At 39.4% G+C, this 26,926-nt stretch overlaps 2 protein-coding genes across 6 annotated transcripts in view; one reads left to right on the plus strand and one right to left on the minus strand.

Annotated features, from left to right (window-relative positions):
* GPSM2 (G protein signaling modulator 2) overlaps window positions 1-9,444 on the plus strand; it is a 42,185-nt gene extending 32,741 nt beyond the window's left edge. For 2 of the 3 annotated variants that reach the window (XM_039841038.1, XM_039841039.1), the window contains 4 exons: window positions 905-1,081; window positions 1,775-1,934; window positions 2,728-2,945; window positions 8,725-9,444. In XM_039841038.1, the coding sequence (XP_039696972.1) occupies window positions 905-1,081; window positions 1,775-1,934; window positions 2,728-2,945; window positions 8,725-8,952 (783 nt within the window). In that variant the 3' untranslated portion in view covers window positions 8,953-9,444. Of the gene's footprint in view, window positions 1-904; window positions 1,082-1,774; window positions 1,935-2,727; window positions 2,946-5,921; window positions 5,992-8,724 lie in introns of all 3 variants that reach the window. The other variant, XM_039841040.1, reaches the window with a different exon arrangement.
* Window positions 9,445-9,527: 83 nt separating this feature from the next.
* Window positions 9,528-26,926, minus strand: part of CLCC1 (chloride channel CLIC like 1) — a 24,498-nt gene continuing 7,099 nt past the window's right edge. The window contains exons 2-11 of one of the 3 annotated variants that reach the window (XM_039841041.1): window positions 24,286-24,426; window positions 23,794-23,895; window positions 21,451-21,558; window positions 19,236-19,457; window positions 18,861-19,001; window positions 18,348-18,441; window positions 16,985-17,082; window positions 16,565-16,711; window positions 14,681-15,022; window positions 9,528-12,869 (exon numbers count right to left, since the gene is read on the minus strand). In XM_039841041.1, coding sequence (XP_039696975.1) covers window positions 12,597-12,869; window positions 14,681-15,022; window positions 16,565-16,711; window positions 16,985-17,082; window positions 18,348-18,441; window positions 18,861-19,001; window positions 19,236-19,457; window positions 21,451-21,558; window positions 23,794-23,895; window positions 24,286-24,426 — 1,668 coding nt within the window. In that variant the 3' untranslated portion in view covers window positions 9,528-12,596. Of the gene's footprint in view, window positions 12,870-13,144; window positions 13,384-14,680; window positions 15,023-16,564; window positions 16,712-16,984; window positions 17,083-18,347; window positions 18,442-18,860; window positions 19,002-19,235; window positions 19,458-21,450; window positions 21,559-23,793; window positions 23,896-24,285; window positions 24,427-26,926 lie in introns of those variants that run through there. The other 2 variants (XM_039841043.1, XM_039841042.1) reach the window with 2 other exon arrangements.

Below are 26,926 nucleotides of genomic sequence, written 5' to 3' on the forward strand. Positions count from 1 at the left end.
AGTTACCATATGTACTCTACATTTATCCTTTGCACTCAATATTATTTTGAGTCAATTATTTTAAGGTTGTTAAGCAAAACAGAAATTCATAGAACAAATTAATGGTTGTCAAATGGGAGTGGGGTTGGCGGTGCTGAGAAATGCGAAGGAATTAAGAGTTATTGGCAGTTACAGAAGAGTCACAGGGATATAAAGTACGGCACAGACGCTGTCGTCAGTAATGTAAAAACTATGTATGGTGCCAGGTGGTTCTAGACTTATTGAGGGATCACTTTGTATGTTATCGATTGTCTAATCACTATGCTGTACACCTGAAACTAATATAATATTGTACATCAACTCTGTTATTTTTTAAAAATTAAAAGAAAGTGGATCTGTTTTACCATTAAAAAAAAAGTTATGTATTTTAAACCAGATCTAGACCTATAACAATTGCTGATTATGTTTTGCCTATTGAGAATTTATTGCTAATGAAAACAGTACAGTTCTACTGACAAAAAATTACTACTGCTTTGTTTTAGATGTTAAATTTTACAGTTAAAAATTCTACATACATCCACAATTTCCCGTTGTAACAGATTTTTACGTAACTCACATCCAGAAAAGTTTGGTTCCTTCTCTGATCAAATTTTATTTTTATGAAGTTTTGGCAAACTTTGTTTCTTATTCTTAGGTTCTTAAAAGCCACTATTTTAATATTTTGATAATGAGAAATCCATAGTATATATTTGGTACAAGCTGGTGAAAACAGTGAAATGTACTGGCAAAAAGGAATTCATTAAAAGATCTAAACCCCCTTTCCCCAGTACTAACTGCGTGAAGATGGCAGGTTTAATATAGGAAACCAGAGAGTTTTGGTGTTTTTCTTCCATGCCCTACTTTACATTTGTTTATAATTTTGTAGGTACAGAACTGGAACAGTGAACTTCTTGCTAAACAAAAACCTCTTATTGCCAAACCTTCTACAAAGCTACTCTTTGTCAACAGATTGAAGGGGAAAAAATACAAAACTAGTTCCTCCACTAAAGTTCTCCAAGATGCCAGTAATTCCATTGATCACCGGATTCCGAGTTCTCAGAGGGTAGGTTTAAAATGAGTTTTTGAGTAGTGTGTTGGAGTACAGTAGTCCTCCCATCCACAGTTTTGCTTACCAACGTTTCAGTTACCTGTGGTCAACTGCAGTCCAAAAATATTAACTGGAAAGTTCCAGAATAAACAGTTCATAAGTTTTAAGTTGTGTACTCTTCTGAGTAGATGAAATCTTGCACAGTCGGGCCCTGGATGTGGACCAGCCCTTTGTCCAGTGCATCCGTGCTGTGTACGTGACCTGCCTGTCAGTCACTTGGCAGTCTTCTCAGTTATCAAATCAGCTGTCAAGATACGACAGTGGTTGTGTACGACAGATAACCCTTATTTTACTTAAAAATGGCCCCAGAGCCCAAGAGCAGTGATGCTGGCGACGCGGACCTGCCTGGGCTGCCTGTGTCGCTATTATTTGCATAATTCAGTATCGGAAGCAGTTCCCCGAGTCTGGGGTATGTTTCTTTAGCCTTAGAAATACAAGTATTAAAAACTAAAATAACTAGAAATGCTTTTTTGTTGGATTGAAATAACCTTTTATTAACCACGTTGTTATCTTGTATTTTTTTACAAAGAAAATGTCAATTTTTCATTTTCATCTTTACTAACTTTTGCTTTACGTGTATCAAGATATTGTTCCACTGACGGTCTGAGGATAAAGCTGGAATACTTAGATTTTCTCTCAATATTTCAGAAAATCAGTGCAGATACCATTGGAGATGAAGGGTTTTTTGACCTCCTAAGCCGATTTCAAAGCAATCGGATGGATGATCAGAGGTGCTGCTTACAAGAACAGAACTGTGGGACAGCTTCAACCGCAGCTTCTTCCACTCCCCCTAGAACGATGCTGAAGAGTAAGTTATGCTTCTCCCCCAGTTCTAATAGTTCTCTGATCGTGAGAGGAGGTATAATAAATGAGCCTGAATCTAGGTATCTCAAATGCTGTCATCTGTACAGTTCAAAATAAGGTTTTGTTTCGGTTTCCCCAGGTTTATCTGTAATTCTAGTCCAGTGTACTTCTCCTACCTGTATCATCCTTCCTAGTTTCTTTGGGGTTGGGGGAAAAAAAATCTAACTTTAGCAAATAAAAAGTTATATGCCTTATGTGCAAAATGCAAATGCTGCTTATCAGAATTAAAAGCCGAGACAGACTGAAGAGGAACTTCCCTCTGGTGAAGGCTAAAGCTAAGGCCTGCCTGAGCCTTAGAAAAGTGTCAAATAGGTGACAGACTTTTCTGTTTCAGGCACCAAAAGGCTTCCTCTACCTTAGAGCAGGACTTGCCCGCAGTACTTAACTCTGTTCGGTTAGCTAAATGGTTCCTTTCCAGGGTATGCAATAAAAACATTGTCCCATCCGTCCTGGTTTGAGACAAGAAAAACTACCTTCCCAAATCTAGCCCCGTATGTTGTAAAAGTACATTATGGGTGGGCATTAGATAAAGGGAAGTGTAGTCAAGCCTGAAGAGCCACCAAGTGCATCATCTGAAGCACTACAGGGTCCCCTCTTCTCAGCAGTGACTGCCAGTGACAGCTAAAGCAGGGGGACAGGGCGGGTGTTGGGACTGAACAAAGCAGAAAGGATCTGTTATGTATATAACAAACATGCTTAAATATTTTTATAATGTGTAGATTTTTTCCTATTCACAGCACCATCTGTTTCCATGGTGTCCCCCAACACGGACGAGTTTTTAGATCTTCTTGCCAGCTCACAGAGCCGCCGCTTAGATGACCAGAGAGCCAGCTTCAGTAATCTGCCAGGGCTTCGCCTGACGCAAAACAACAACCAGTCAGTACTCGGCCGCCTGATGACTAAGGACAACAAAGAGCCTGATGAAGACTTCTTTGACATCCTTGTAAAATGTCAAGTATGTCTGCATATTTTTATCATTTAGTATATAGCTCAGATGCAGTTGAGAGCTTTGGTGGCATTATAATTCTGATTTGAGAGGCAATCTATTATTCAGGGGCCCATCAGACGCCATGGATACTTGTGGTAGCTTCTTGTTTTGTATTCCTTGTGGCTGATGAGGTGAGATGTTGCTGATTGAGAGGAGACTATAAAGGATACGGGACAAGACCTAGAAAGGAGCCATTCTTTCTGAAATTTTAGGAGACAGCATCAGGAGAAACCAGTGAGTGGAGCCCGCCATTTGGGAGAAATGCACATGTTGAGATAGTTTTCATATTTTAGCTCTTTTAATTATTAACCAGAGTGGTTAAGGAATATCTCAGATTTCTTGGACAGGAGCATGAAGTAACTAAAGAGCCATTTCCTCTACCTGGCCCTAGTTCTGTTTTCTCATTCATAAAAATATGAGATATGTACTACCTCATTCATTCAACAAAAAATGGTTGAACACCTATGATATTCTGGAGGCTATTCCAGATGTTGGAGATACACTTGCTTTTTAAAGAATCCTACTTTTTAGTGGGAGATAGGTATGTATACCTATTACATGGTGGTACACAGTGGTTAGGGAAGACATTTCTGGATTGACATTTGAACAGAGGCCTGAATGAGATGAAGCAGTCAGCCATGTGCCTATAAAGACAGCAAGTCCCCCAACGCTTAACAGGTTCAAGGAATGGCAAGGTGGCCAGCATGGAGTGCTTAAAAGTAGGGGAGAGTGGTACGAGATGGGGAGGAAGTAATCAGGGCTTAGGTCATTTAGGCCAGGAGGGGGTCTTGTGTTCCACATGTGATAGGAAGACAGTCGGGAGGGCTCTGCAACATCATCCTGGCTATTTCTGGAAGAATACCATGGCGGAGGTATTAACAGGAAACTAACAATTCAGGCAAAAGATATTGGTGACTTTGACTAGAGCAGTGGTAGCAGTGCACTTTGAAGTCAGGACCGATGGGCAAGATCTGTTAATAAACTGGATGGTGGGTATGAGGGAGAATCAGGGATGACTTTTTTGGCATGAAAAAATGATACCATTCAATGAAGTGAAGACTAGAGAAGCAAAAAGACTCCTGCTTTAGAGGTGTGGGTTTGGGATACCTCATCAGACACGCAGCAGAGATGCTGGGAAGGCCACTGGAACAAAAATCTGGAGCCCAAGCGAGAAGTAACTTTGGGGTCATCAGCACAGAGCTGGTACTAAATAAAGCCCTGGCCCTTGGAAATCTATCACAATCGAGAGGATAAGTGTTTTAAGACGTGTCCAATTGTGTCAAACACTGCCAAGAAGCCTAGCAAGATGATGGCTGAGCTACTAGTTTTGGCAATATGGAGACTATAATTTTGAAAGATACTGTTTTAGTCAAGAACAAAGGATTGAATAGGTTGAGAAAAATGGGGGTGTGGAAGGGGAAATAGTAAAATTTTCGAGGGATTTTTCTCATAAAGGAATCATTAGCTGAAGGGAGATAATATAGCATATCTGCTGATGGAAATGATCGAGTCAAGAGGGGAATCTGTGATGTAGAAGGATAACGGGGTAATCGAAGAACGGTTCCTGTAGATGAGAAAGAAGGCAGAGTGATGGGTGCAGAGCAAGTAGAAATTCTGATGTTTATTTTCTCAGCAAACTAAGAAGTAGGGCCATAAACCGAGATTGGAGCATTGTAATTTTGAAAAGGAAGTGTAACGTAATTGATTTTGCAAAACTAAAAGAGACAGGATTGCTGACCTGTGCTGAAGACTCACTTCAAGTTCACAGTCACTGAAGTAAGACCAGACCAGTCAGTACAACTGTATCTTTTTGCAGTCATAACCAGGTGCTTGAGCTAATCAAGGTTGGTACTTTGCCTGGAGAATAGTATGGAAGGGGAGAGATGGATATGCCAGGGAATGATTTTAGTAATGGACTTTGGAATCTAGGCTGCATCTAAGAAAGGTGTGAAAAGTGGCCATGAGCCCAGTGAATTCAAGAAATACTGAAGACATACCTAATGACAGATTAACATAAAGCAAAAAATTGATGGGTGAAATGGGCATTTCTACATTAGTGAAGACTCAGAACTTCCACTAATGAGTAGGAAACCAGGAAGAAGAAATTAGAGGCCTTGAATAACAATATAAACCAACATATCTAAAGGACATATTAGAACTCAACAGTACACATTTTTCTCAAGTGCACATGAGACATTCTCCAGGATGATGACGTGTTAGGCCACAAATTAAGTCTGAACAGATTTTAGATACCATATAAACTATCTTATCCAACCACAATGGAATGAAGTTAGAAGCTGAAAACTGGAAAATTCACGAAAATTAACCAGTGGGTCAAATAAGAAATCCCAAGAGAAATTAGAAAATACCTAGAGAGTAATGAAAACACAATATTCTAAAACTCGTGGGAGACAGTGCTTGGGGAAATTTATAGCTGTAAATACATTAAAAAGATCTCAAAACAACCTGACTATAACTTAAGGAGCTAGAAAAAGAAGAAAATTACTGGAAGGAGGTAACAAACAATTAGACAAGCGCTAAATAGAGGAGAGAGAAAATAAACACAACCAAAAGATGATTCTTCAAAAAGAGCAGCAAACCTTTAGACTAAGAAAAATATAAGGCTTAAATTACTAAAATTAGAAAATACTATGATTATATGCCAAGTTGGGTAACTTAGATGGCATAACCAGAAACACAAAACCAAGACTGAAGCACAAAGAAATAGACCCATAATTTGTAAGCAGATTTTATCAGTAATCAAAAACCTCCTGACCAAAAAAAAAAACGCCTTAGACCTGGTGGCTTTACTGGTGAATCCTACCAAACATTTAAAGAACACCAGCCCTTCTCAGACTCTTCCAAAAAACTGAAGGGGACACTTCCTATGAAGCCAGTGTATTGACACTACAAACTACAGGCCAATATCTTTTTTGAATATAGATGGAGAAATCATCGAATACGAGCAAACAGAATCCAGCAGCATATGAAAAGGATTATATACCATGAGCAGGTGAGATTTATTCCTGGAATGCAACGATGATTCAGCATATGGAAATCAATCAATGTAATACATTAACAGAATGAAAGAAAAAAACCAGTCATCTTAATTGATGCATAAGAAGCATTTGACAGAATTCAAAACATTTATATAAGATTTATGAAATACCTGCAGTTACCATATTTGATGGTAAAAGACTGAAACAAGACGAGGATGTCCACTTTGCCACTTCTTTTCAACATAGTACTAGAAGTTCTACCCAGAGCAGTTAAGGGAAAAAAAAAAAGGCATTCAAATTGGAAAGGAAGAAGTAAACTTATCTTTGTTTAGAGATGACAGGATCTTATGTGTAGAAAAAACTAGATTTCACATGCACAAACTGTTAGAACTAAAACTCAGCAAAGTAACAGGATATAAAACTAAATATTCAGAAGTCAGTTGTTTCTATACATTAATAGTGAACAGCTTGAAAAGGAAATTAACAGTTCCATGTGCAATAGCATCAAAAAAGAATAAAATACTTAGGAATTAACTGAGGAGGTGAAGACTTACGCAATGTAAACTACAAAATATTTCTGAAAGAAATTAAGAACGTAAGTAAATGGAAAGATGTTCACAGATTGGAGGACTTAACATTGTTAAAAATGGTAATACACAGAGTATAATCTACAGATTCAAAGCAATCCCTATCAAAACTGCAGTGACATTTTTTTACAGAAAGAAAAATCTATCCTAAAATTCATGTGGAATCTTGAGGGAACCCAAACAGGTAAAACAATCTTAAGCAAGGAAAGCAAAGTTGGAAGACTCACACTTCTTGATTTCAAAATTTACTGTATAGCTACAATAATCAAAACAATGCAGTACTGGCATAATGACAGACATATTGACCAATGGAATAGAGAGCCCAGAAATAAGCCCTCACGTATATAGTTTCGACAAGGGTGCCAAGACCATTCAATGAAGAAAAGAGTCTTATCAACAAATGATGAAAAACTAGATATCCACATGCAAAGGCTGGACTCCAACATCACGTATATAAAAGATAACGCAAAATGGATCAAACACCAAAACATAAGAGTTAAAGCTATAAAACTTTTACAAGAAAATGCATGGGGACAGCTTCATGACTTTGCATATGGCAGTGATTTCTTGGTTATGACATTAAAGGCACAGGCAACAAAAAACTGAAAAACTGGACTTAACGAAAATTTAAAACTTCTGTACATCAAAGGACACTATCAACGAAAAGGCAACCCACAGGAAATATTTGCAAATAATATAACTGATAAAGGACTAATCTGGAATGAAGAGAACTCCAAAAACTCAACCAAAAATCTGACTCAAAAATAAACCAAATAGACATTTCTCCAAAAATTTACAAATGGCCAGTAGACACAGGAAAAGATGCTTAACATCACCGATTAGAGAAATGCAAATCAAAACCATAATGAGATACCACCTGACACCCATTAGGATGGCTGTTATCAAAAACAATCACGTGTTGGCAAGGCTGTGGAGAAATTGGGACCCTTGTGCACTATAGGTAGGAATGTAAAATGGTGCGGCTGCTCTGGCAGTATGGCAGTTCCTCAGAACATTAAAAATAGAATTACCATGTGATCCAGCACCCCCACTTTAGGGTATATACCCCAAACAACTGAAAAACAGGGACATGAACAGTTCAGTTATCTGTAACCCCATGGGCATAGCATTATTCACAACAGCCAAAAGGTGACAGATGAATGGATAAAACAATGTGGTATATGCATACAATGGAATATTTTAGCATTAAAAACAAAGGGAATTCTGACACTTGCTACAAGATGGATGCACCTTGAAGACATGCTGAGAAATAAGCAGTCATACAAGGAAAAATACCGTATGATTCATAGAGACAAAGTAGAATGGAGGTTGCAGGGGCCGGAGGGAAGGGAGAATGCGTGTTACTGTTTAATAGCTTTAGAGTTTGTTTCGCAAGATGAAGAATGTTCTGGATATGAATTTGGTGGAGATGATGGCACATGAATGTACTTAATGCCACTGAACTGTGCGCTTGAAAGTGGTTAGACTGGTAAATTTTATGTTTATTTTGCCACAATTAAAGGTTTATGGAAGAGTACTAGAGAGCATGATTCTAGAAAAATAGGGAGGCAGTGGGCCTCATAGGATGTTTGTTTTGGAATTAAGATAAGGATGACAGAGTTTGGCCGATGGATAAGGCAAAAGTAGAGAATGAAGACACCAAGCAGAGAGGTCTAGGGACTGAAGTGCCCGAGCGCTGGGTGAACTGGAGGACACTGACGTTACCCAGAATCATGACAGGAATGAGGACTGAGCCAGGTGTGTGTGGAAGATGGGGTCGGCGCTGACCGGGAGGCCAGCGGACAGCTGCACCCTCACAGGGCTGAGAGTTCGGTGAGTTGTATTCGTTGATGCCTAATACGGCAAGGTCATCACCTTTCACTGTCATGCGTGGACACAGCTGACTTGTGTCATAACATCTGACCAAAGACATGAAGATGTGGCTGCACTGCTATACAGTATCTGTTAACGTTCCGATTATATAAGTCATTTTAAAGAAAAAATTTTACTAGCTTTCAGGTCTAAAGCTTAAATATCTGAGAAGAGGCAAAAAAGAAATGTTTAAAGCTACATTTTCTTGTTGTGAATGACAGAGATAGCACAGCTCGGTGCTCTCCCTCCCTGCAGTATTTGGTTCAATTCTTTCTCCTCAATTTTTAGGGCTCCCGATTAGATGATCAGAGATGTGCTCCACCACCTGCTGCCACAAGGGGACCAACGGTACCAGATGAGGACTTCTTCAGCCTTATTTTACGGTCTCAGGCAAAAAGGATGGATGAACAGAGAGTTCTTTTACAAAGAGATCAAAACAGAGACACTGAATTTGGGCTAAAGGACTGTTTGCAAAGTACTGCTTTGTTGGAATTTAAAAATTCAGGAAAAAAATAAGCAAACCACTAGTAGCTACTATGGATGTATTATTTTTTTTTTTAAAGGCAACCCTATTTCCTTTCAGAACTGCAAGGAAATTCATTCTATTTCTTTTTTTCCTTAAAAGGAGAAATTATAGCACTATAATACAGCTTAAGATATTTTTAGAATGATGTAAATATATACCCTTTAATAACTGTAGTATTAATATCCCGTGGGACACTCACTTGTTTAGGGTGGAGGTGTCTTAGAAGGTGCTGCCTCAACTTCTGTGATTTCTGCTTGGGACTGTGTTCTTTGGCAACTTGTTCGATTCCTTTACCTATGTTTGTGAAGTAGAAAGTTAAATGAATCCCAGTTTACAATTTAATCCTCTTGCTAATTTTTTTTAAATCTCGACAATGGCTCTTTTTATACTTAACCACTGAGGTAGTGAGAAACTGTGCTGTTTAGTAAAAATAATGTACTTGACCAACATGTGAAAAAGGTCTTTGTTAAAAAAAAAAAAAAATCTACTTTTTCCCCCTCTACAGAAAGTCTATTTTCAATATATTTTTAGGCCAAAGCCATTATAAAAAACTCAAGAAATAAACTTTTAGCATGTTTCAGACTGTTTAATTAAAGAGAAAATACAGTTCTGCGCCGCTTAACGATGGGGATAGGTTCTGAGAAACGCCTTGTCGTGCCATACGAATGTCGTAAAGTACTTAAACCCAGGGGCTACAGCCTGCGGCTGTGACTGGCAGCACAGTAGGTCTGTTTCCACCAGCACCACCACGAACACGTAAGCAATTGGGCTGTGATGGCTAAGACGGCACCAGGCATTTTTCAGCTCCACTGTAATCTCACGGGACCACCACTGTGTGTGGTCAGCTGACTGAATCATCCTTGTGTGGTGCATGACCATATATATATATATATACACACACATATACATGGCTGAAAATTGTATCCTTTGTTGCAAAGTACTGCTGTAAACTTTCTAAATCCCTGATGTTAAAGAAAAATGTTATGTCAAGAACCTAGGCCATGAAAATGACAACAGATGAACTCCTAAAACTCAAGTATGAAAGATAGAGGTTAGGGTCTCAGTTGTCATTAAGCCTCGCCCTCCTCTTCCCAGAAACTGAAGGTGGTTTACAAGGATACATAATAGAACATGACATAACGTTTAGCAAAAGACAACCAGGACGGACTAGAGCAGGGCCCAGACTCAGGCTGAACTGCATGCTGCGAATGCCCACACCAGGAGCCAGCTGGAACTCGTTCACCTCTGGTTGTTCCTGCCCGCACAGCTGGGATTGGCTCTGGGAAGCTCGTTCTAAAAATTCTTCAGGTGACTTTGATCAGCAATGAGAATCACTTCTCCAAAAGGCCGATGTTTAAAAAAATGAAGAGTCAGTTACATAATCTGGGATTACATCAAGGACTTGAGAAAATTATACTTAGTTCATAATAAGATCATACAGAAACCCTGTCACAAGTACTTAACACCTGGCTTGTGTTTTATATATTATAGTTGGGATACAATGTCCTGGAGATAGCATCCTTCTAAAAGCTGCATATAAGTTTTGCTTTTTCTTATAAAAATGAGCAAAGATAGCATATCGAGCACAGTAATGTAAAATAAGGGTTTATTTTGTATATATGGTAGTTCTTAGGCCTTGTAAACATTCAACATTATTCCATTTAAAAATTACTTTTAAAAGCTGTCTATCCCATTCTGATTTTCCTAAAAACTTATAACTATAAGCCTTAATTTTAGTGATAAATACTGGATATACAATAAACAAGGCCATCTCTTCTAGTCATAAACCGGCCTTGATAATCATGTTCAGCTTGCATGACTAACGCACGTTCAACTTGCATGACTAATGGCTGTCATCATTCCGTGGCAGTAGCATGTTGCCTTGCTATCAAAGTAGATTTCAACCCCAAATATTTATCTGTAATGAAAGAATACAAAGGTGAAATTTTACTTAAAATTTTTTCTTTTTGAGATTTTTGGATTGATAAAAAATCAGGAGTGCAAAAAGCATGAACTCTACTCTCACAGTTACAGTACCAGCTGAGGCACTCGGTGCCCTTCAGGGTCAAATCACAGTTCAGACACTTGCTGCACTGGGAGCACAGTCACCTGTGTGAACGTGTCTCGCCCCCAGAGAGGACCACTTTATATGCATCAACGTTCACAAATCTGTTATTTGAAACTGCAGGCTTCCTTTCATTCTTGGTTAATATATGCCTACTGTTATAAATTTTTATATAAAGTTATTTTTGTATCTCTTGGGAAAAATTACCACTTCTCTGATGAAATACTAAAGATGTTTGCAATATTAAGCTAGAATATATTAACATGTAAAATTAACTTGTTCCAGACATCTACACAACACTTCTGGGAGCCAAAAAAAAAGAGGGGGGGTAGGGGGGTATATCCTACACTTATTTAAAAAACATAGCAGGAAGCAAATACTTTGAAAATGCTTTTTTTTCCTGATACAAATACCTGGATGAAAGTTATAAGACTATTTCTAACTGGTATCATTCTTACGAAGCAACTGAACATAACTTTTAGTTTCAAGGTTAAATCAAAGGACACCTGAATGTATGTGAAATTTGCTTTTTAGGTAGGTACCAGCAAAATTTATGCTTTTCAAAAACAGTTTAAAGAATAGTTTTAAAAATCAGAATTAAAAATGTTGATTGTATCACCCCTTTATAGTTAAGAAAAACACCCTGTTTTCCCTATGGCATTCTTCTCTATGTATAGATCCCTAAAACTGAGAACTTCCTATGGCCCGAACAATATGGTTTGCTGTAATATAAATAAGATACCGTAATATCTAACAGTTGCAACTGCTGGGATTCTGAGTAGCCAGGAAAATAGGTCTTTAAAAGCCCGTGTGTTTCATCTGGTGGGGAAAGAACAAAGCCATTCTCAAAGTCTATTCACTTTATAAGACTGACTTTAAAAGCTGTTATCTAAATTCCCCTGGTGATCGTCAGTTCCGTCTTAGCTAAAAAAAAAAAAAAAAAAAGGTGGGTAAGGAAGCAGGCCCAGTAACAGCGGCAGGAATTGAGAGGTGGAGGCAGGACAGGACACTACGAAGCCACTTTGATGTGTGGGCGACGTGCTGCCTCCCGCCGGACTGAGCCGCTGAGGTACATAAATAAACTTGACAACAGCAGGCTTTCCTTGAAAATAGTTCGTCAGCACCTACCACTTTTGGAATCCAATGTACAACAAATTATTCTTTCTGTTAACTAAAGTGGGTATCAGAATACTTCCACCAGGCAACACACACTTCGGTTAGTTGGTTCCTATAAATGCCTGTAAATAAAACTTCTTTTTCAATGTCCACCATTCAAACTGGCCTCCTTAATTATTCAAAATTAGCGATGCCTGCCACATGTTCTATAGATCCTGTTCCAAAATTAATGCTTCACAACTTTATGGGATGTATCTTAACATCAGAGAGAAGTTAAACAGATGAAAGAAGAAATTAAACAAATACATATATGAATTCTGATCAGTAAAAATGTTAATGTTTAAGTTGGCACCTGTGTAGTACATCTCGGAATATTTGTAGTAAACAGTTGTGAAGAGACTACTTTACAAAATCCGAAGGTGACCTCGGGGCTGTGGTCCAAGCCTCGTCCCCCTAGCCGCGTGGGCCGCCGTCCGGATCCCCTCCGCCTACTTCTGCCACAGTGCCCGAGGGGCTGGTCGTGCTGCTGTCCTCTGGGCTGCCTTTGGCATTGGTCCTGGGCTGGGCCTTTGCTGCTGCAGGTGAACCTTCCACATTCCCGGACGGCTCCTGGCCAGAGACAGGTGTAGGAGGCTGGCCGCTTTTAGGACTGATTTCGGTTGGTGTGCTTTCTCCTGGGATTCCACCAATCTCTCTGGGCTTTGTATCCAAAATAGGTGACTTGGCCTATAAAGCAGTTACATTTTGTTTGAATTGTTTAAGTAACGCAATGTGATGGTTTAGTAATCAAGCATGTTTAACAAGTTTCTATGCAATTCCGTCATAAACAAACTCTGAATTCTTTCAGATCCTGGTTCCAGTGCTAGATTGTAATTATGTAAATGTTATTAAGCCCCAAGGAACTATACGTGGAGGAGTAGGACACTTGGGACATGCTAGGTGGTCAAGTGACCAAGCTCAGGAGTGGTCAAGTGACCAAGCTCAGGAAGGGTCAAGAGGATTGGTGGCCGGGATTGCTAACTCCTTGCCTGCTGAGAACAATTCATTCGACAAACATTTATTGAGTACGTATTAAGTTCTAGATGCTGGGGACGTAGCAGGAACAAAACCCTGCCCTCGCTGGAACTTACATTTAGGCTGGGGAGAGATGCAGGCAACAAATTAACAAGTGTCATGCTGGAAGTGAGGGGCAGTGGTGGGGTCAGACTGCTGTTTGAGTCAGGGTGGTCGGAACGCTGGTCTGCAAGTAAAAGCTTGAAGAAATGAGGTGAAGAAATGAACCATGTGAGCATGTGAGGGAACGGAATTCCAGACGGCGAATGGCAAGCGCAAAGGCTCCCCGTTCCAGGAAGCGTCAGGAGGCCCCTGTGGCTGACGTGGGGTGAGGGAGGACGGGGGGGGGTGGGTGGGGGTGGCGTTCAGTGTGGTAACAGCGGGGGGCGTGGGCAGATGGAGGGAGCCCCGGGCCACCACAGCAACCCTGGCTTTCCCTGCAAGTGGGATGAGAAGTCCCTGGAGGATTCCTGCGATGAGTGACAGATAAACATTGACTATTAAAGCTGAAAGGAACGTCTAAGTTTTAGACACGTGCAGAGATGCTTCCCCTTACGAAGAACTCCATGGAAAGGGATTCCACGATTGCCTCGCTTCTACTGTGTTCGTAGCTATTTTTCAAAGATTTACAGTTGCAAATTAAACTGCAAATGACAATACAAATTCTTCTCTCGAACAGAAATGGAAATGTCCCTTTAAATGGCCAATAATGGTGGAAAAAAAGACCTCACCATTCTGCAGGTCAGAAGTATGGTGTCAACCATGCTAAGTGAAATAAGCCAGACAGAAAACGTTGAAAATCACATGATATCACTTATATGTGGGATATAAACCTAAAAGCAACAAATGAACAGGACAGACAGAGACTCATGGACAGAGACAACAGACTAGTGGTTACCAGAGGGTACGGGGGGAGAGGGGAGACAGATGAAGTAGAAGGGGTCAAATATGTGATGACAGAAAGAAATTCAACTATGGGAGGTGAACACGGTGTAAATAGATATATATGTCTAATAAATTCCTGTGTTAAAAAAAGTATAGTGTCGCCAAATAATATAAAGGATTTGGGAAGACGAGGTCCCGGCCTCTCCCCAGGCCACTGTTCCCGCTCAACTGCAGGGCTCTCCCATGGGTTCCTGAGGGCTCCGGTCTGCACTGTGAGGCCTTCTTTCCATCTCTTCAACGGTGGACATTTCAGTCATGCTCACTTGTTGGCTTCCTATGAATTTCATACGAATTACCATCTGTGCTATCAAACTACTGTTAAAAGAGTATTTAGCATAAAAAAATAAATCTCATTTCTTCTGAGAAGACTGGACTAACTTTTGACCAGAAAGGGGAAGAGAGAATGTGAATAATTATATCATTAGCGATATAATTAACAGTAAAGGGCAGAAGTTGGCATAAAAACACTTAGCCCAAAGCTCCACAGGAAGCACTGAGGCCTAGCGGGAGGACAAGGGGAGGAGCAGGTGCCGACTTACGCGGGGCGCCACCACGGGATGCTCTCGTGCCTCTGCGTCTGGTAAGTCGAACGCCCGAAGCACTTCTGGGCTCTTGGTGCCAGTCTGAAATCTCAAGTCAACATCTCTCTCTCTCAAAACATCTCTTCTACCCTCATACGTTTTGTCATAAGGGCCTTGCTCAGTGGGGCCAATTCGCCCCCTATAATGAAACTCTGCATCACCTGCTCCACCATGGGGTCTATAATCAATTTCCTGCTGCCGACGTCTGTCAGCCGGCTGAAGGGCTGGGGGCTGTTCTCTTTCAGGACCACCTAAAGGTCTCAGCATATGAACTGATTTTCCAGCACCGTAGCAGAAACTCTAGAAGGAAAAGAAATACATATTCCTGAGTACTTAATGTCTGACTTACGATGAAATTATGAGGCACTTTTTATTCAGAGTGCTAACAAAATTATGTAATTTAACTTGCGGTATTTAGGGACAAACATGACTGCACTGTTCTTTCGTCAGAGATCTCTTCTTTAATACAGGGCCAGCGTAGCGAATAAAACTTGAGAAATCACTCAGCTGGACACATGTTGAACAATGGCAGTTAGGCTGAAGCCTACACAGTTAAATTGGAAGGTACTAATTGTCTGATATTTGCTCATATGTTGTCTATACTTATACTCATCATGTAAGGTAAATACTGAAAACTGTTCTAAGCTGTAATCACCATGTAAACATTCTCCCATAGGTTAATTTTTTTTTTTTTTTTTACCAATACAAACCTGGCTTTAGCTACAGCTAAAATTCGATAGGCTTTGACTCAGCCTGTGGAGGACTTCTCAAAGTGTGCCCCACAGACCCCTAGGAAGACCCCTGAGACTCATGCGAGGGGTGCGTGAGGTCAAAACTTTTCGTAATACATTGACATTAGTCTTCTTCACTCTCTCGTGAGTGTGCGGTAGAGTTTTCTGGGCCTAGAGTGACTTCCTCACTCTGATGGCACATGGGCTGTGCTTGTGTACACTAGTGTTTCTTACTTTTCTCAGTTTAATTCTTAATGTGGTAAATATCAATAAATAAAACTCCCATAAACAAGAGCTCTTTGTGGTCTTCAATTCTAAGGAATGCAAAAGGGTCCTGAGAATAAAACTTTTGAAAATCACTATACCAGAGTTACTACTATTTGAAGGCAGAAGCAGCAAAAGGCCTTTTCTTAGGCAGCAGGTGAAAAAACAAGATGGGTTTTTTTTTTTACAATTTCAGTTTCAGAGACTAAACTACTACTACACAACTAATGTCATCTAACAAAACATACTCCTAAACCACTGAATCCTGTAATCACAAGCCAAAAAAAGGAGAAAACAGGAAAAATTTCAAAATAAATATAGCATAGCGAATTTTGTGTCCTTGGGGAGGAGGACAATCCTTTAATAATTTCCGTGGCACCTCCGAGTTCTTTATGGTTTATTTGGGTAAAGGGTGAAACCAACGACACAAAAAGCTAAAGAGGCCACGGATGAATGATAAGTAACATTCTTTCTTAATAAATGTCTGTCCTAGAGCTCCAGATTGTCAGTGCACTCGCCCCTTCCACACCCGACTCTTCCCTTCTCAGTGCTGCAAACACTCAGACTGAAATAACGCGGCCCACTTTCTCCAAGAGGACAAACGACTGATTTCATGTGTGTTAATTCACCAAGCTTAAGGAACAAATTTAAAAAGGTATTATTTTAAATCACTGCCATGATGTCTATAATCGAAGTCAAGCACCACATACGTGCAAGCACAAATGAAGCCGTATCGCTTAAAATTCCCCTTTCCCTACCATTCAGTAGGACTTAACCCAATTATCAGGCTTCGTCAAAGCCTAACAACTTCAGCATCAGTTAACTGTCAACAATGCTCCGTACTAACCAGGACGGCCAGCGCCATAACTATCAGCACTGGGATGTGAAGTAAAACCGGAATCTCCTTCATGAGCGCTCTAATAAATTCGCCAGTCCCTTTACCAATGTGCTTCAAAGGCTCGGAGACAAAGTTGGTGAACGTAACCGCCAGTGCCTGAAACGAAAGGTAAAAGCAACTTAATTTTTTTCCTCAAAGGATTCTGAGGCACATAGAATGAGCCAAAATTCACTGGGCATTGAGGCTAAAGTTATGTTATATAAATCAAAATGCTGTCATATGCTTTTAAAAACGGGAAGATCTCTGTGCAACAGTATTTTTTCTAGAACAAATATTATTAGCAAAATGACTAAAAAACACTACCAATTTTTAATAAATGCAAGGGATTGACTTATTTTGTATAAGTAAGTTTTATAAAATAATCCATACCTTTGTTGGTGGGACCAACCAGATAGGGTTGACTAATAAGAGCTCATAGTATTTTTGGCATGGGTCATCCTTATAGGTCCATGAACTTCTAAGCCATTCTATTTAGAGACAGAACACTGAGTTATTTAAAAAAAAAGTTGTATTTCATTCCCAAATAAGGCAATATTTTGGTTTTACTCCCGACACTAACATCAATTTAAAATTTTTTTGAAATAGATTACCTATAATGCTGATTTAAAAATCTTTTATATGTCCAAAATGTTTATTTTAAAAAACCCAAATTGTATAAATCTTATGCAGATAAAATATTATATTTTACAAAGATTTCTAAAAAGTAACTATTTAAAAGCTGTTCTTTTAGATATAAATGAATCCAAGTAAAACTGGGGAACTCTGAATGAGATTGGTGAAAATCATATCGAAGTCGCTCTCCGAGCTGTGATATTAGTATGTTGTATTAGTGTAGCTGTGCAGGATGTTAGCACTGGGGGAACATGGGTAAAGGGTGCACGGGATCTGTATTATTTCTTAACTTGTGAATCTATCATAATCTCAATAAAATTTCAATTTAAAAAGTCAGTTCTTACTTTATAAAATATATAAGAATCTTAGTTCTCCCAATTTTTCTAAATCGGGCTTACATTAGGCACTAGCCTGAGCTAAAGGTGGCATTTAGTTGTCCCCTGAAGCCAGGAAGCAGGCTGGGTTGGTTTAGATCCCATAACTTCTTAAGAAACATTAATTTTGGACACCTGGATTTGTAGAACCTGCTGAGATTCTATCCTGGATCAGTCATCATGGACTTGATTTATAAACTGCTTTAAACATTAAACCATTCTCATTGCTAGATAGATATAACTACAGGCAGTCAACGTTAGTGAGAATGTTTATAAAATCTGTAAGAAAAAAAAGTAAAATAATTTTCCCCACAGTAAAAAAACAAGAGTATAGTAAAACTACAACATAAGATTTTATTAAATCAATACAAGGAGATGAAGTCTAAGATGGATATTAATTCACATGTACGTTAATTCACTTCTTTAAATAAACTACCGCTGAGGACCTAGAATGTGCGAAACGCTGCGGTAGGAAGCAGATGAGCACAGTGAGCACAAGACCCTTCACAGGCTGATGGAGGAAGACAGACAACATCAGAGGCAGCACATACAGTCCCTATTCCTTCCCTGTGACGTTGCACGAACACAGAAGTCACTAGTCTGGAACCTAAGACTCCTGCATGTTCTTCTGATAGTAAAGATTCCGTCACAGAAAGCCTCCGTGTGGCATTTTATCATTTCTTTTTTAAACTGTTTTCTCATTCGCAGACATTCTATTCAAAAGGTGAAGGGAAACACCACCTTACCCCAGAGACTTCCGGCCCAGTCCATCTTCTCAGCACACACGTTGTTTAACGGCTCCAGCTTGGCGACCTCGGCCTGATGCTGTGCGAAAGCGAGCTGACCGACACCAAAAGGAAACCGTGAACTGCGGACAGTGAGGGTTACGCCCCGTACTCAAAATACCTTAGTTCAAAGCGTGTCCTCACCAAACACCAGACTGTTTAAAATTTTTTAATAGAAAAAGTAGCTCTTTTCAGCTCATAGCAAAGAAAGTCTTAATGCAACAAATAAGGATAAAGAACTAAAACTGCCTTCTTTGTAAGTAATTATGAGGAAGGAAAACCTTTTCACTAAAAAGGTATTTTTTTTAAAAAATGATTTCAAATATAGTTGCCAATTACTCCCTCTCCCATCTCCAATCACTGCCACTGACCTTTATCTGAGGCAAGGTTATATACTAGCACCAAATGGGTCATAGTCTTCTTTTATTATAAAATAGCATTTAAAAATTTTAAAACCTCCCACTGACTTAATACCTTGTATAAGTACATCCAATTCCATCCAAGACTGAAGATAAAACTGATGAATAAAACACGTCTCAACTGGGTGTACCAACGAACATATGTCCACAGCTCGGTAGCTACTAAGACCACAATGCAGAGCAGACACAGAAGCACCTTCAAAACAGAAAGAAGCAGAAAGCAGAATCACTGCCAAGGCGTCATACCCAGTCCAAATGATAATGGTCAACAAAAACAAGAGAACTGGACTCAAACACACAAAATTATTTGTACCATGTGCTGCAAGTCCATCATGGTATGAGTGACTTAGTACAGGTTCTTAATTATGGTGGAGCATTAAAAGTATTTAAAAAAGAAACTGTTAACCATGTCTGCCTTATCCCAACTTACCATGAACACATTATAGGGGTCCACGCCAAAGTAATCTTCAAATCGCCACTTCCACACTTCAAAATCATGAAATTTAAAATTAATTAAAATATCACTCAGTGCATCATCCAAGGCTCCTGGCTTCCAGTCTTCTCCATTGAGAAACTTCTGTATTTCTAACAAGGTTTGTCTTTTAAGGATAATCTCAGCATCGTAATGCAAATCACCACTGTTTTCATCAGGCTGAATTAAATTTGCCAAAAAACAAACAACAGAAAAGAGAATTTTATCATTATGTTACTCGGTGAAACATTTAAAGACAAAAGCCAATTTGGAACCAAATATATAATTTAGTTCACAATATTTCACACATACAAAATAATGATACCCACATATGTGTCACAGGCCAACATGAAAACCAAAGATAATACATGTGAAAAACGTTTCAAAAATTCTAACACTCTAGGCAAGTAGGTGATATATATTTTACTAAAATACAGTTGATTCTTGCTACCTGCAGTAGTTATGTTCTATAAAGTCACCTCAAACACTAATCAGCAAACCCTGAACCATGGCTCCACAAGAAATACGAGGGTAGGTTCCTGTGAGCACATTCTAATCAGCCAGTCGATATATAATCTTTATGTGTTTCTGTTTAAAGACACCTTATTTACTATATACTGTTGGTTCATTAACGCTGAACTCACAGCCAATAGCATTATAACTAAGGCCTAAAGTAAGCTTATCGAAAAGATATTTTCTCTGTAAGGCATGTCACAGCCTTCCTGCACTAAGGAACACCAGGCAGTGTGACGCCTGGTACGTGTAGTGAAATAACCACACACACCGAAAACGGCGTAAAAAGTGTAGCCCTATGTAAACCAAGAAAAAGTGCACGTTTATGGTGTGAGAGCTGACACCAGAAGGCAGAACGCAGCCTCGCTGGAGCTCAGCTGGAACGGGCGCGTCAGGCAACCCGAATGCTCTGCCGCTCTGCACACGTCTGAGTGACCACGACGGGACCGCGACTCTGACTTGGGGTTATGAATAAGGTTCAGTGAGCAGGCGAATCTGCAAACGTGGGAGCCGTGATTATGAGGGTCGACTATGTGTCTTTACCTTATGATTAAGTTTATGACTTTCTATTTGCTGACAGTTTTCAGAGAGCCTAAAATTTGCAGTGATACAAGAAAAATAAAAGAGACCTCAAAAAGCAGTTAAATCTGAGTTTCATGAACATACATGATATTTATAACCATCGTTAGTAGGGCAAGTTCAGGTTAGCAAAATCACTGTAAACATTTTACATTCATTAATCAGTTAACGTAAATTAGAGAAAATTGTTTTTTCTTTTATAAGAGTAAATGTGGATATTTATCTAAAAAATATAAAACAAGAAAAACCGACGTTTCATGTAAAATCAAAAATCATCAGTAAACAAAGCAGTCATTGATTAGTATTTTTTTTAACTCCAGGAGCTATGTAAATATTTCCCATCTCCGTTTTAAGTATTTTCTGGCTGCATGTTTCCTCATCTATAAAAACAGACTTGCTCCACCTCACAGTTATAAGACTCGAACTAAAGGGTGCACAGATGAGAACAACTGCTTTTTCACTTTCAAAGGTGGGATTATTAAATTATTCATGTAACACTCCTTTCCCTTGATGTTCTGACTGCCCAAAGTGAAAATAATGACTATAAAAAGGGGACTCTTAACATTAATTATGAATAATATGCACTTGATATGCAAGTCTATAAAGCAGCACTTGCCACAGTAAACAGCTAAGAGAAAAAACTGCTTAAAACACGTTTCTCTTTTCCTCGACATATAATGATCTTACATCGCCTGAGTAAGAAAGTGTGGAAGTGGTAGAAAACAAGGGCCAGGATAGAATTTCCTTACCAAGTCAGGAGTTTATTACGGTTCCTACTCTTTAGTAAAGTTCAAGTAGCAAATTTAAACCCCCCAACTCAATTAAGTGGTGCAGCAGTGCACGGAGCTGAATAAGTAAATCCCCATGATCTAGAAGAGGCGTGGTCTGCACTGCTTGGCCGCCTCCCACCAAACCAGTGGAAAGCAGGTTGCTAACTTTAATCCTGCAAGAATAGGTCTGGTAAAAGGGCGAATCAGGTATTCTCTGTTAAAGCATGATGCTTTATCACTGCTTTATATAATTTGAAATTAATAATGAAAATATCTCCTACACTGATTACTATCACACCACCAATACTCACAAGTCCAAGCTTTTTGGTTTCGATTAAAATCTTATTTAAGTATCTCCTAAAAACAGGATTGCTTTGACTTTCATAGTCTTTCATCTTTTTCTTTTCACACTCATCAATCTGTAATCACAAAAATAAAAACAGTTAGCATCAAGTTTAATGGAAGGGTCAAGTTTCTAACCTATGGCCTCATTAAGATCAAGGTAAAGAGCTGGTTATTTTTATCAAGTCTGCATTTTCATCAAGCTTGCATTTTTATCAAGTTTGCATTAAAATGAGAAGCTTGCCTGTCTGTGGGTTCTCTTTGCAAAGGGCAAGTAGGCAACAAATGAGTAACACATGTCCAGCACTTAGTCCTGACTGGCAGATTTTCTACTGACTTTCAGAAATTTTAAAGCTGAAGATCATGAAGCAAGGAGGCAGAGATGTGGATAAGCAGAACATGTGGCCCAATCTGTCTCTTCCTCATTCCAAAGTAACGACAGAAAGGAAGGAGGAAAGGGAGGGAGAAAAGAAGGAAGGATATATAAAGAGACAGAAAGAGAGAGAGACAGGATGAAGCCAGAATAAGAAATGAAGGATACAGCAAAGCATTTCTTGCATGAGCATATTACTTTTGGCCTTTTACGAACTTCTGTCAACAACTGATCGTCCTCTCTTATACAGGTCACTTCCAGAAGCCAAGAACTATGGCTTCTCCAGAGTGTCCTCCAGATGGCAGCTCCTCAGCACACAATTCCTTAGCACAGGCTTCCTCTGAACGTGGCTCTATGACCACCGTGGTCAAGTTGTGAGGTGAGGGTAAGGCGTATCTTACAGACATTAGAATTTGTGATAAGAAACTTTTTTTTTTTGATTGAATGTGGACCACGAGTTGAATTGCCCTTGAAAATGGGCGTCAGATGATAAACAAGATAATTAGCACCGAACACAAACTTAGGACACTTGAGAGAAAAGTTGCAGGGCAGTTCCCTTGCTTTCAGGAAGGTTTACTAACCTTTAAAATTCTTTACATTTCTCTTTACGAGAAATAATTTTTCTTTTAACAAGGACTCAAGACTCCATTTAATATTGTTTTTACACTGTTTGAACCAAAGTCACAAACAATAGAATGAAACATTTCTGTAAAAGGGCATTTCTCCATTTTTTACTGTGCAGCCAAACAAGCTCACTATACCACAAAACCCAGTCAAATGGAAGCCAATTTCACCCATTTCTTTGCTAGCATTCAGGTGAGGCAACATTCACGTTTAGTAAGAACCACAAGCAGGCCTCTACAGATCTCAAAGTGAGATAGACTGGGATCTCAGTCGACAAGCAGGCTCTGAAGCTGGAGACCTCCCTCCTTCACTCCAGCTCTTCCCTACACTTGTGTCTCCTCCCTCAGCTACACAATTTGCCTTTTCTACCTTGGAAAAGTCTAATATTTTCCTCTTCTCAAACCCTTGTCACAGCCTCAGTCTGAACCCTCAGCATTTCTGGACCTCTGCCACCCCCATCTCCAATGCAGGCCCCCTCCAAACTGCCACCAGCTCAGCCGGCCTTCGTAATCAACAGAGGTTGCTTCTCACAGCGTAAGTTGAAACCCCTGAATGATCTTGACTTTTTTTCTCATAAACTACTTCAGCTACATAAATAAAAGGATTGAATAAATGAAGGAGTAACTACTACAAACTATAATAACCCCTTATATCTGTAAGAGTAACTCTTCCGCTTATAAACTGGTAATAGGCACATTTCTTCACTTGCTACATTTGTCATGAGTCTCCTATGTCCCAATAGGTAATGGAAAATCAAGGAATCCTATCAATTGTCCCAAGAAATTTTCAGTCTGGTAAAGAAATAATTACGACATAGTGAGATAAACGTTATTACAGGAAAATAAAAGTACTATTTAAAAGAAAAACAAGACTAGAGTAACTAAAAAATAAGTTACTCCTGAGTAACATGAGTTTGACCTGTGCGGGTCCACTTATACGCAATATTTTTATACAGTATTGTAAATGTATTTTCTCTTCCTTATGATTTTCTTAATAATTTTCTTTTCTCTAGCTTACTTTATTGTAAGAATATAGTATATGATACATATAACATACAAAGTATGTGTTCATCAACTGCTTATGTTATCGGCAAGGCTTTCAGTCAACAGTAGGCTATTGGTTTTGGGGGAGTCAAAAGTTATACATGAATTTTCAACTGCGAAGGAGGTTGGAACCTTTAACCCCCTCCAATGTTCAAGGGTCAACTGTATATATAAATTATACACTACATACAAATAATGTTAGCAAACACAGGAAAATAGACAGCAATTTAACATACTGTAAATATAAAATTCATAAATGAAAGAAATCTAACCTTATGAGTTAAAGAATCAAGTCTGCTGTAACACTCTGACAATTCATCAGCCATTGGCAAGTCAGAACTGACCTCTTTTTTCTCTGATATGCCGTATTTCCCCTAAAGTAGAGAAAGGGTTTATTTATCAGTTGTAAAAATAATCTATGGTTAAGGAAGACTAAAATTTTGACTTCATTTTCTGACTTTGCTTGTTATAGTCTTCAACTGTACTGAATCACTGTAAAATAAAAAATCTCAAATTTATATACTAGTTAAGAACTAAAATCAAATTAGTTTGCTGCTTGATGAGCTTTACATTCAAATTCAAAACAGAAATAACCAGGTGAGGTTAAAATAATCTTAGACTAAGAGAGTCAGGAAAGATATTCTGCATGATTGTTAATCACAGATACATGACTCTCAAAGCTCTGTGTAAACATGAACAAAAGTAGACTATTTCCATCATAGAACTGATAAGGTCTTACACACAAACGTGCATTTTTCTAATACCTGAGATTTTCTCATTGTCCCTGAAGCAGCATCATAGTTCAGCATGTCTGTGGGGTCGATCCAGTCATCATCATAAGCATAACTGGTTATCAGCCACAGACATTCACAAAGGAGCAGAGAACACAGCATCCTGCATGAAGGCTAAAAACAATTTTTAATAGATATAATTATTTTTAGAAAAAACTAATTTGTAATAAAAACCATCTACTTTCTTCTAGTGCTAAGATAATGCTTTCTTTCTGAATAAAATAAAACTCAGTAAAAAGGTATTCACATAGAAATACATACACACATATTCTCATTGAGACAAAACTAGGGATTTTCCATATGATTCGGCAATTCCATTCCTAGGTATGTACCCAAGAGAAATGAAAATATATGTTCACACAAAAACTTGTACACAAATGTTTATAGCTGCATGATTAAAAATAACCACAAAGTAGAAACAACTCAAATGTAAATGGATAAATAAAACGTGGCATATCCATATAATGGAATATTATTAGGCAATCAAAATAAATGAAGTACTGATACATGCTACAATATGGATGAAGCTGGAAAACATTATGCTATGTGAAAGAAGTCAGTCTCCATAAACTGTATATTATGATTCCATTTATATGGCCAGAATAGGCAAATCTATAGAGACAGAAAGTAGATTAGTAGGTGCTTAGGGCTAAAGATACATTAAAAGACAGAAAGGTAGTAGTTAAATGGTACAGGGTTTCTTTTCGAGGTTATGAAAAATGATCTAAAATTGATTGTGGTAATGGTTCTATATACCTGTGACTATACTAAAAACTAATCAATTTAAATGGGTGAATTGTTTGGCATGTAAATTATTTCTCAGAAACACTTAAAAAAATCTACAGGTATTTTAACCAAATTGTCCCCCACCTCTGATTTAACAAATGGGAAAAATAAAGGTGCAAATTAAGATTCAGACTTCCCATCAAGATGGTGGAGTAGGTGAACACTGTGCTTCCCCCCTCCCATGATCATATCAAATCACAACTAAACTATAGAACCATCATTAAGAACCAACTGAAGTCTAGCTGAACAGAAGTCCAACAACTAAGGACATAGAGAAGAAGCCACATCAAGACTGGCAGGAGGGGTGAAGACATGGAACGGGCTAGTTCTACCCTAGCATGGTGATTACTAATTGGGAGTGATATCTCAGCTGTGGAGGTCCCTACTCCACCCTGAGGAGGAAGGAGTCCCATACGAGGCACCCAGTCCAAAGTACCAGTGCCAGAAAGAGGAGTCCTTATAACAACTGGCTGTGAAAATCAGTGAGGATTATGTCCGAGAGAGAGCGCTGTTGGAGTCCCGGGCATCCTCATGAGGGGTCCGCACGTGGACTCACTCATTCGCACCTCACTCTGAGCTCCAATGCAGGGACTTATGGGAGAAACTGAATTGACTGGCTTCAGGGTAGGGGCTGGAGGGGCAGAGGGCAGGGCAGCTCTCTCCAGGGACTAAAGCACTAACAGACACCACTGCTCCTTTGTTGAGTCCTCCCCTCACCCAACCAGCAAACACAAGAGGGCACCAAATATGAACTCTCCATTAACCTGGCTAATGATCCCCAGCCCCGGTAATTTCCTGAGATCCCACCCAACTCATGCGCCCACCCGCACCACTTCTGGCAGCTTTTCCACACAAGCTGCCTATGTCAGTTTGTGCTGTGGACTGTTCCAAAATCTCTCAAAGGTCCACAAACCCCAAACAAGCAGCAGCTGGCTTCGAAGTTCCCCGTACCTCTCGCTGAGCGGCCCCAAAGCCGGCACAAGTGGCGGAAGGCTTCAGCTCACATTGTGGTACCCATCAAAGGCTACCAAGCCCAGCACTAGCAGCAAGAAACCACAGTTCACAGCATAGCCTCTCCCAAGCGCCTCCGAGCCCAGTATAAGCGGCAACCAACCACAGATCACTTTGTAGCTCCTTCTAGGTGGTCTTTAGGCAGGCACAAATGGTGGCTGACCTTGGCTTGTACCAGAGTCCCTCCCAAGAGCCTCCAGAACCAAAACACCAGTGGCCAACTTCAGACCACATCCAAACACCAACCAACAAGCTCTACAAATGACAAATCCAAAGGGCACACTTGGCTGGCACTAGAGCCCTGCTAAAGCAACTCCCACTCCACGGGGTCAGCATCCACACAACGGCTTGTCCACTGTAGTCACAGTCAGTCGACTTGAGAATCAATCCCACCCACTGACATGGCAATAGCAATCAAGGCTCAACTACAACAGGGGGGTATACACAACCCGTGAGGGATGATATATCCAATACACAGAAACAAACACAGGGAGTTGGCCAAAATGAGGAGACAAAGAAACATGTCTCAAATGAAAAACAGGTCAAAAGTCCAGAAAAAGGACTAAACAAAACAGAAATAGGCAATCTACCAGATACAGAGCTCAAAACACTGGTTATAAGGATGCTCAATGAATTTAGGGGAAGAGTACATGAATTCAGTGAGAACCTCAGTAAAGGGTTAGAAAACATAAAAAAGAACCAGTCAGAAATGAGAATACAGCCACTGAAATGAAGACTATATCAGAAATAATCAACTGCAGATTAGATGAAGCAGAGGATCAAATTGGCAACTTGGAAGACAAGGTAGCGGAAAACA

This window comes from Pteropus medius, unplaced genomic scaffold (assembly GCF_902729225.1).
Source record: "Pteropus medius unplaced genomic scaffold, Ma_sr-lr_union100, whole genome shotgun sequence".
NCBI lineage: Eukaryota > Metazoa > Chordata > Mammalia > Chiroptera > Pteropodidae > Pteropus > Pteropus medius.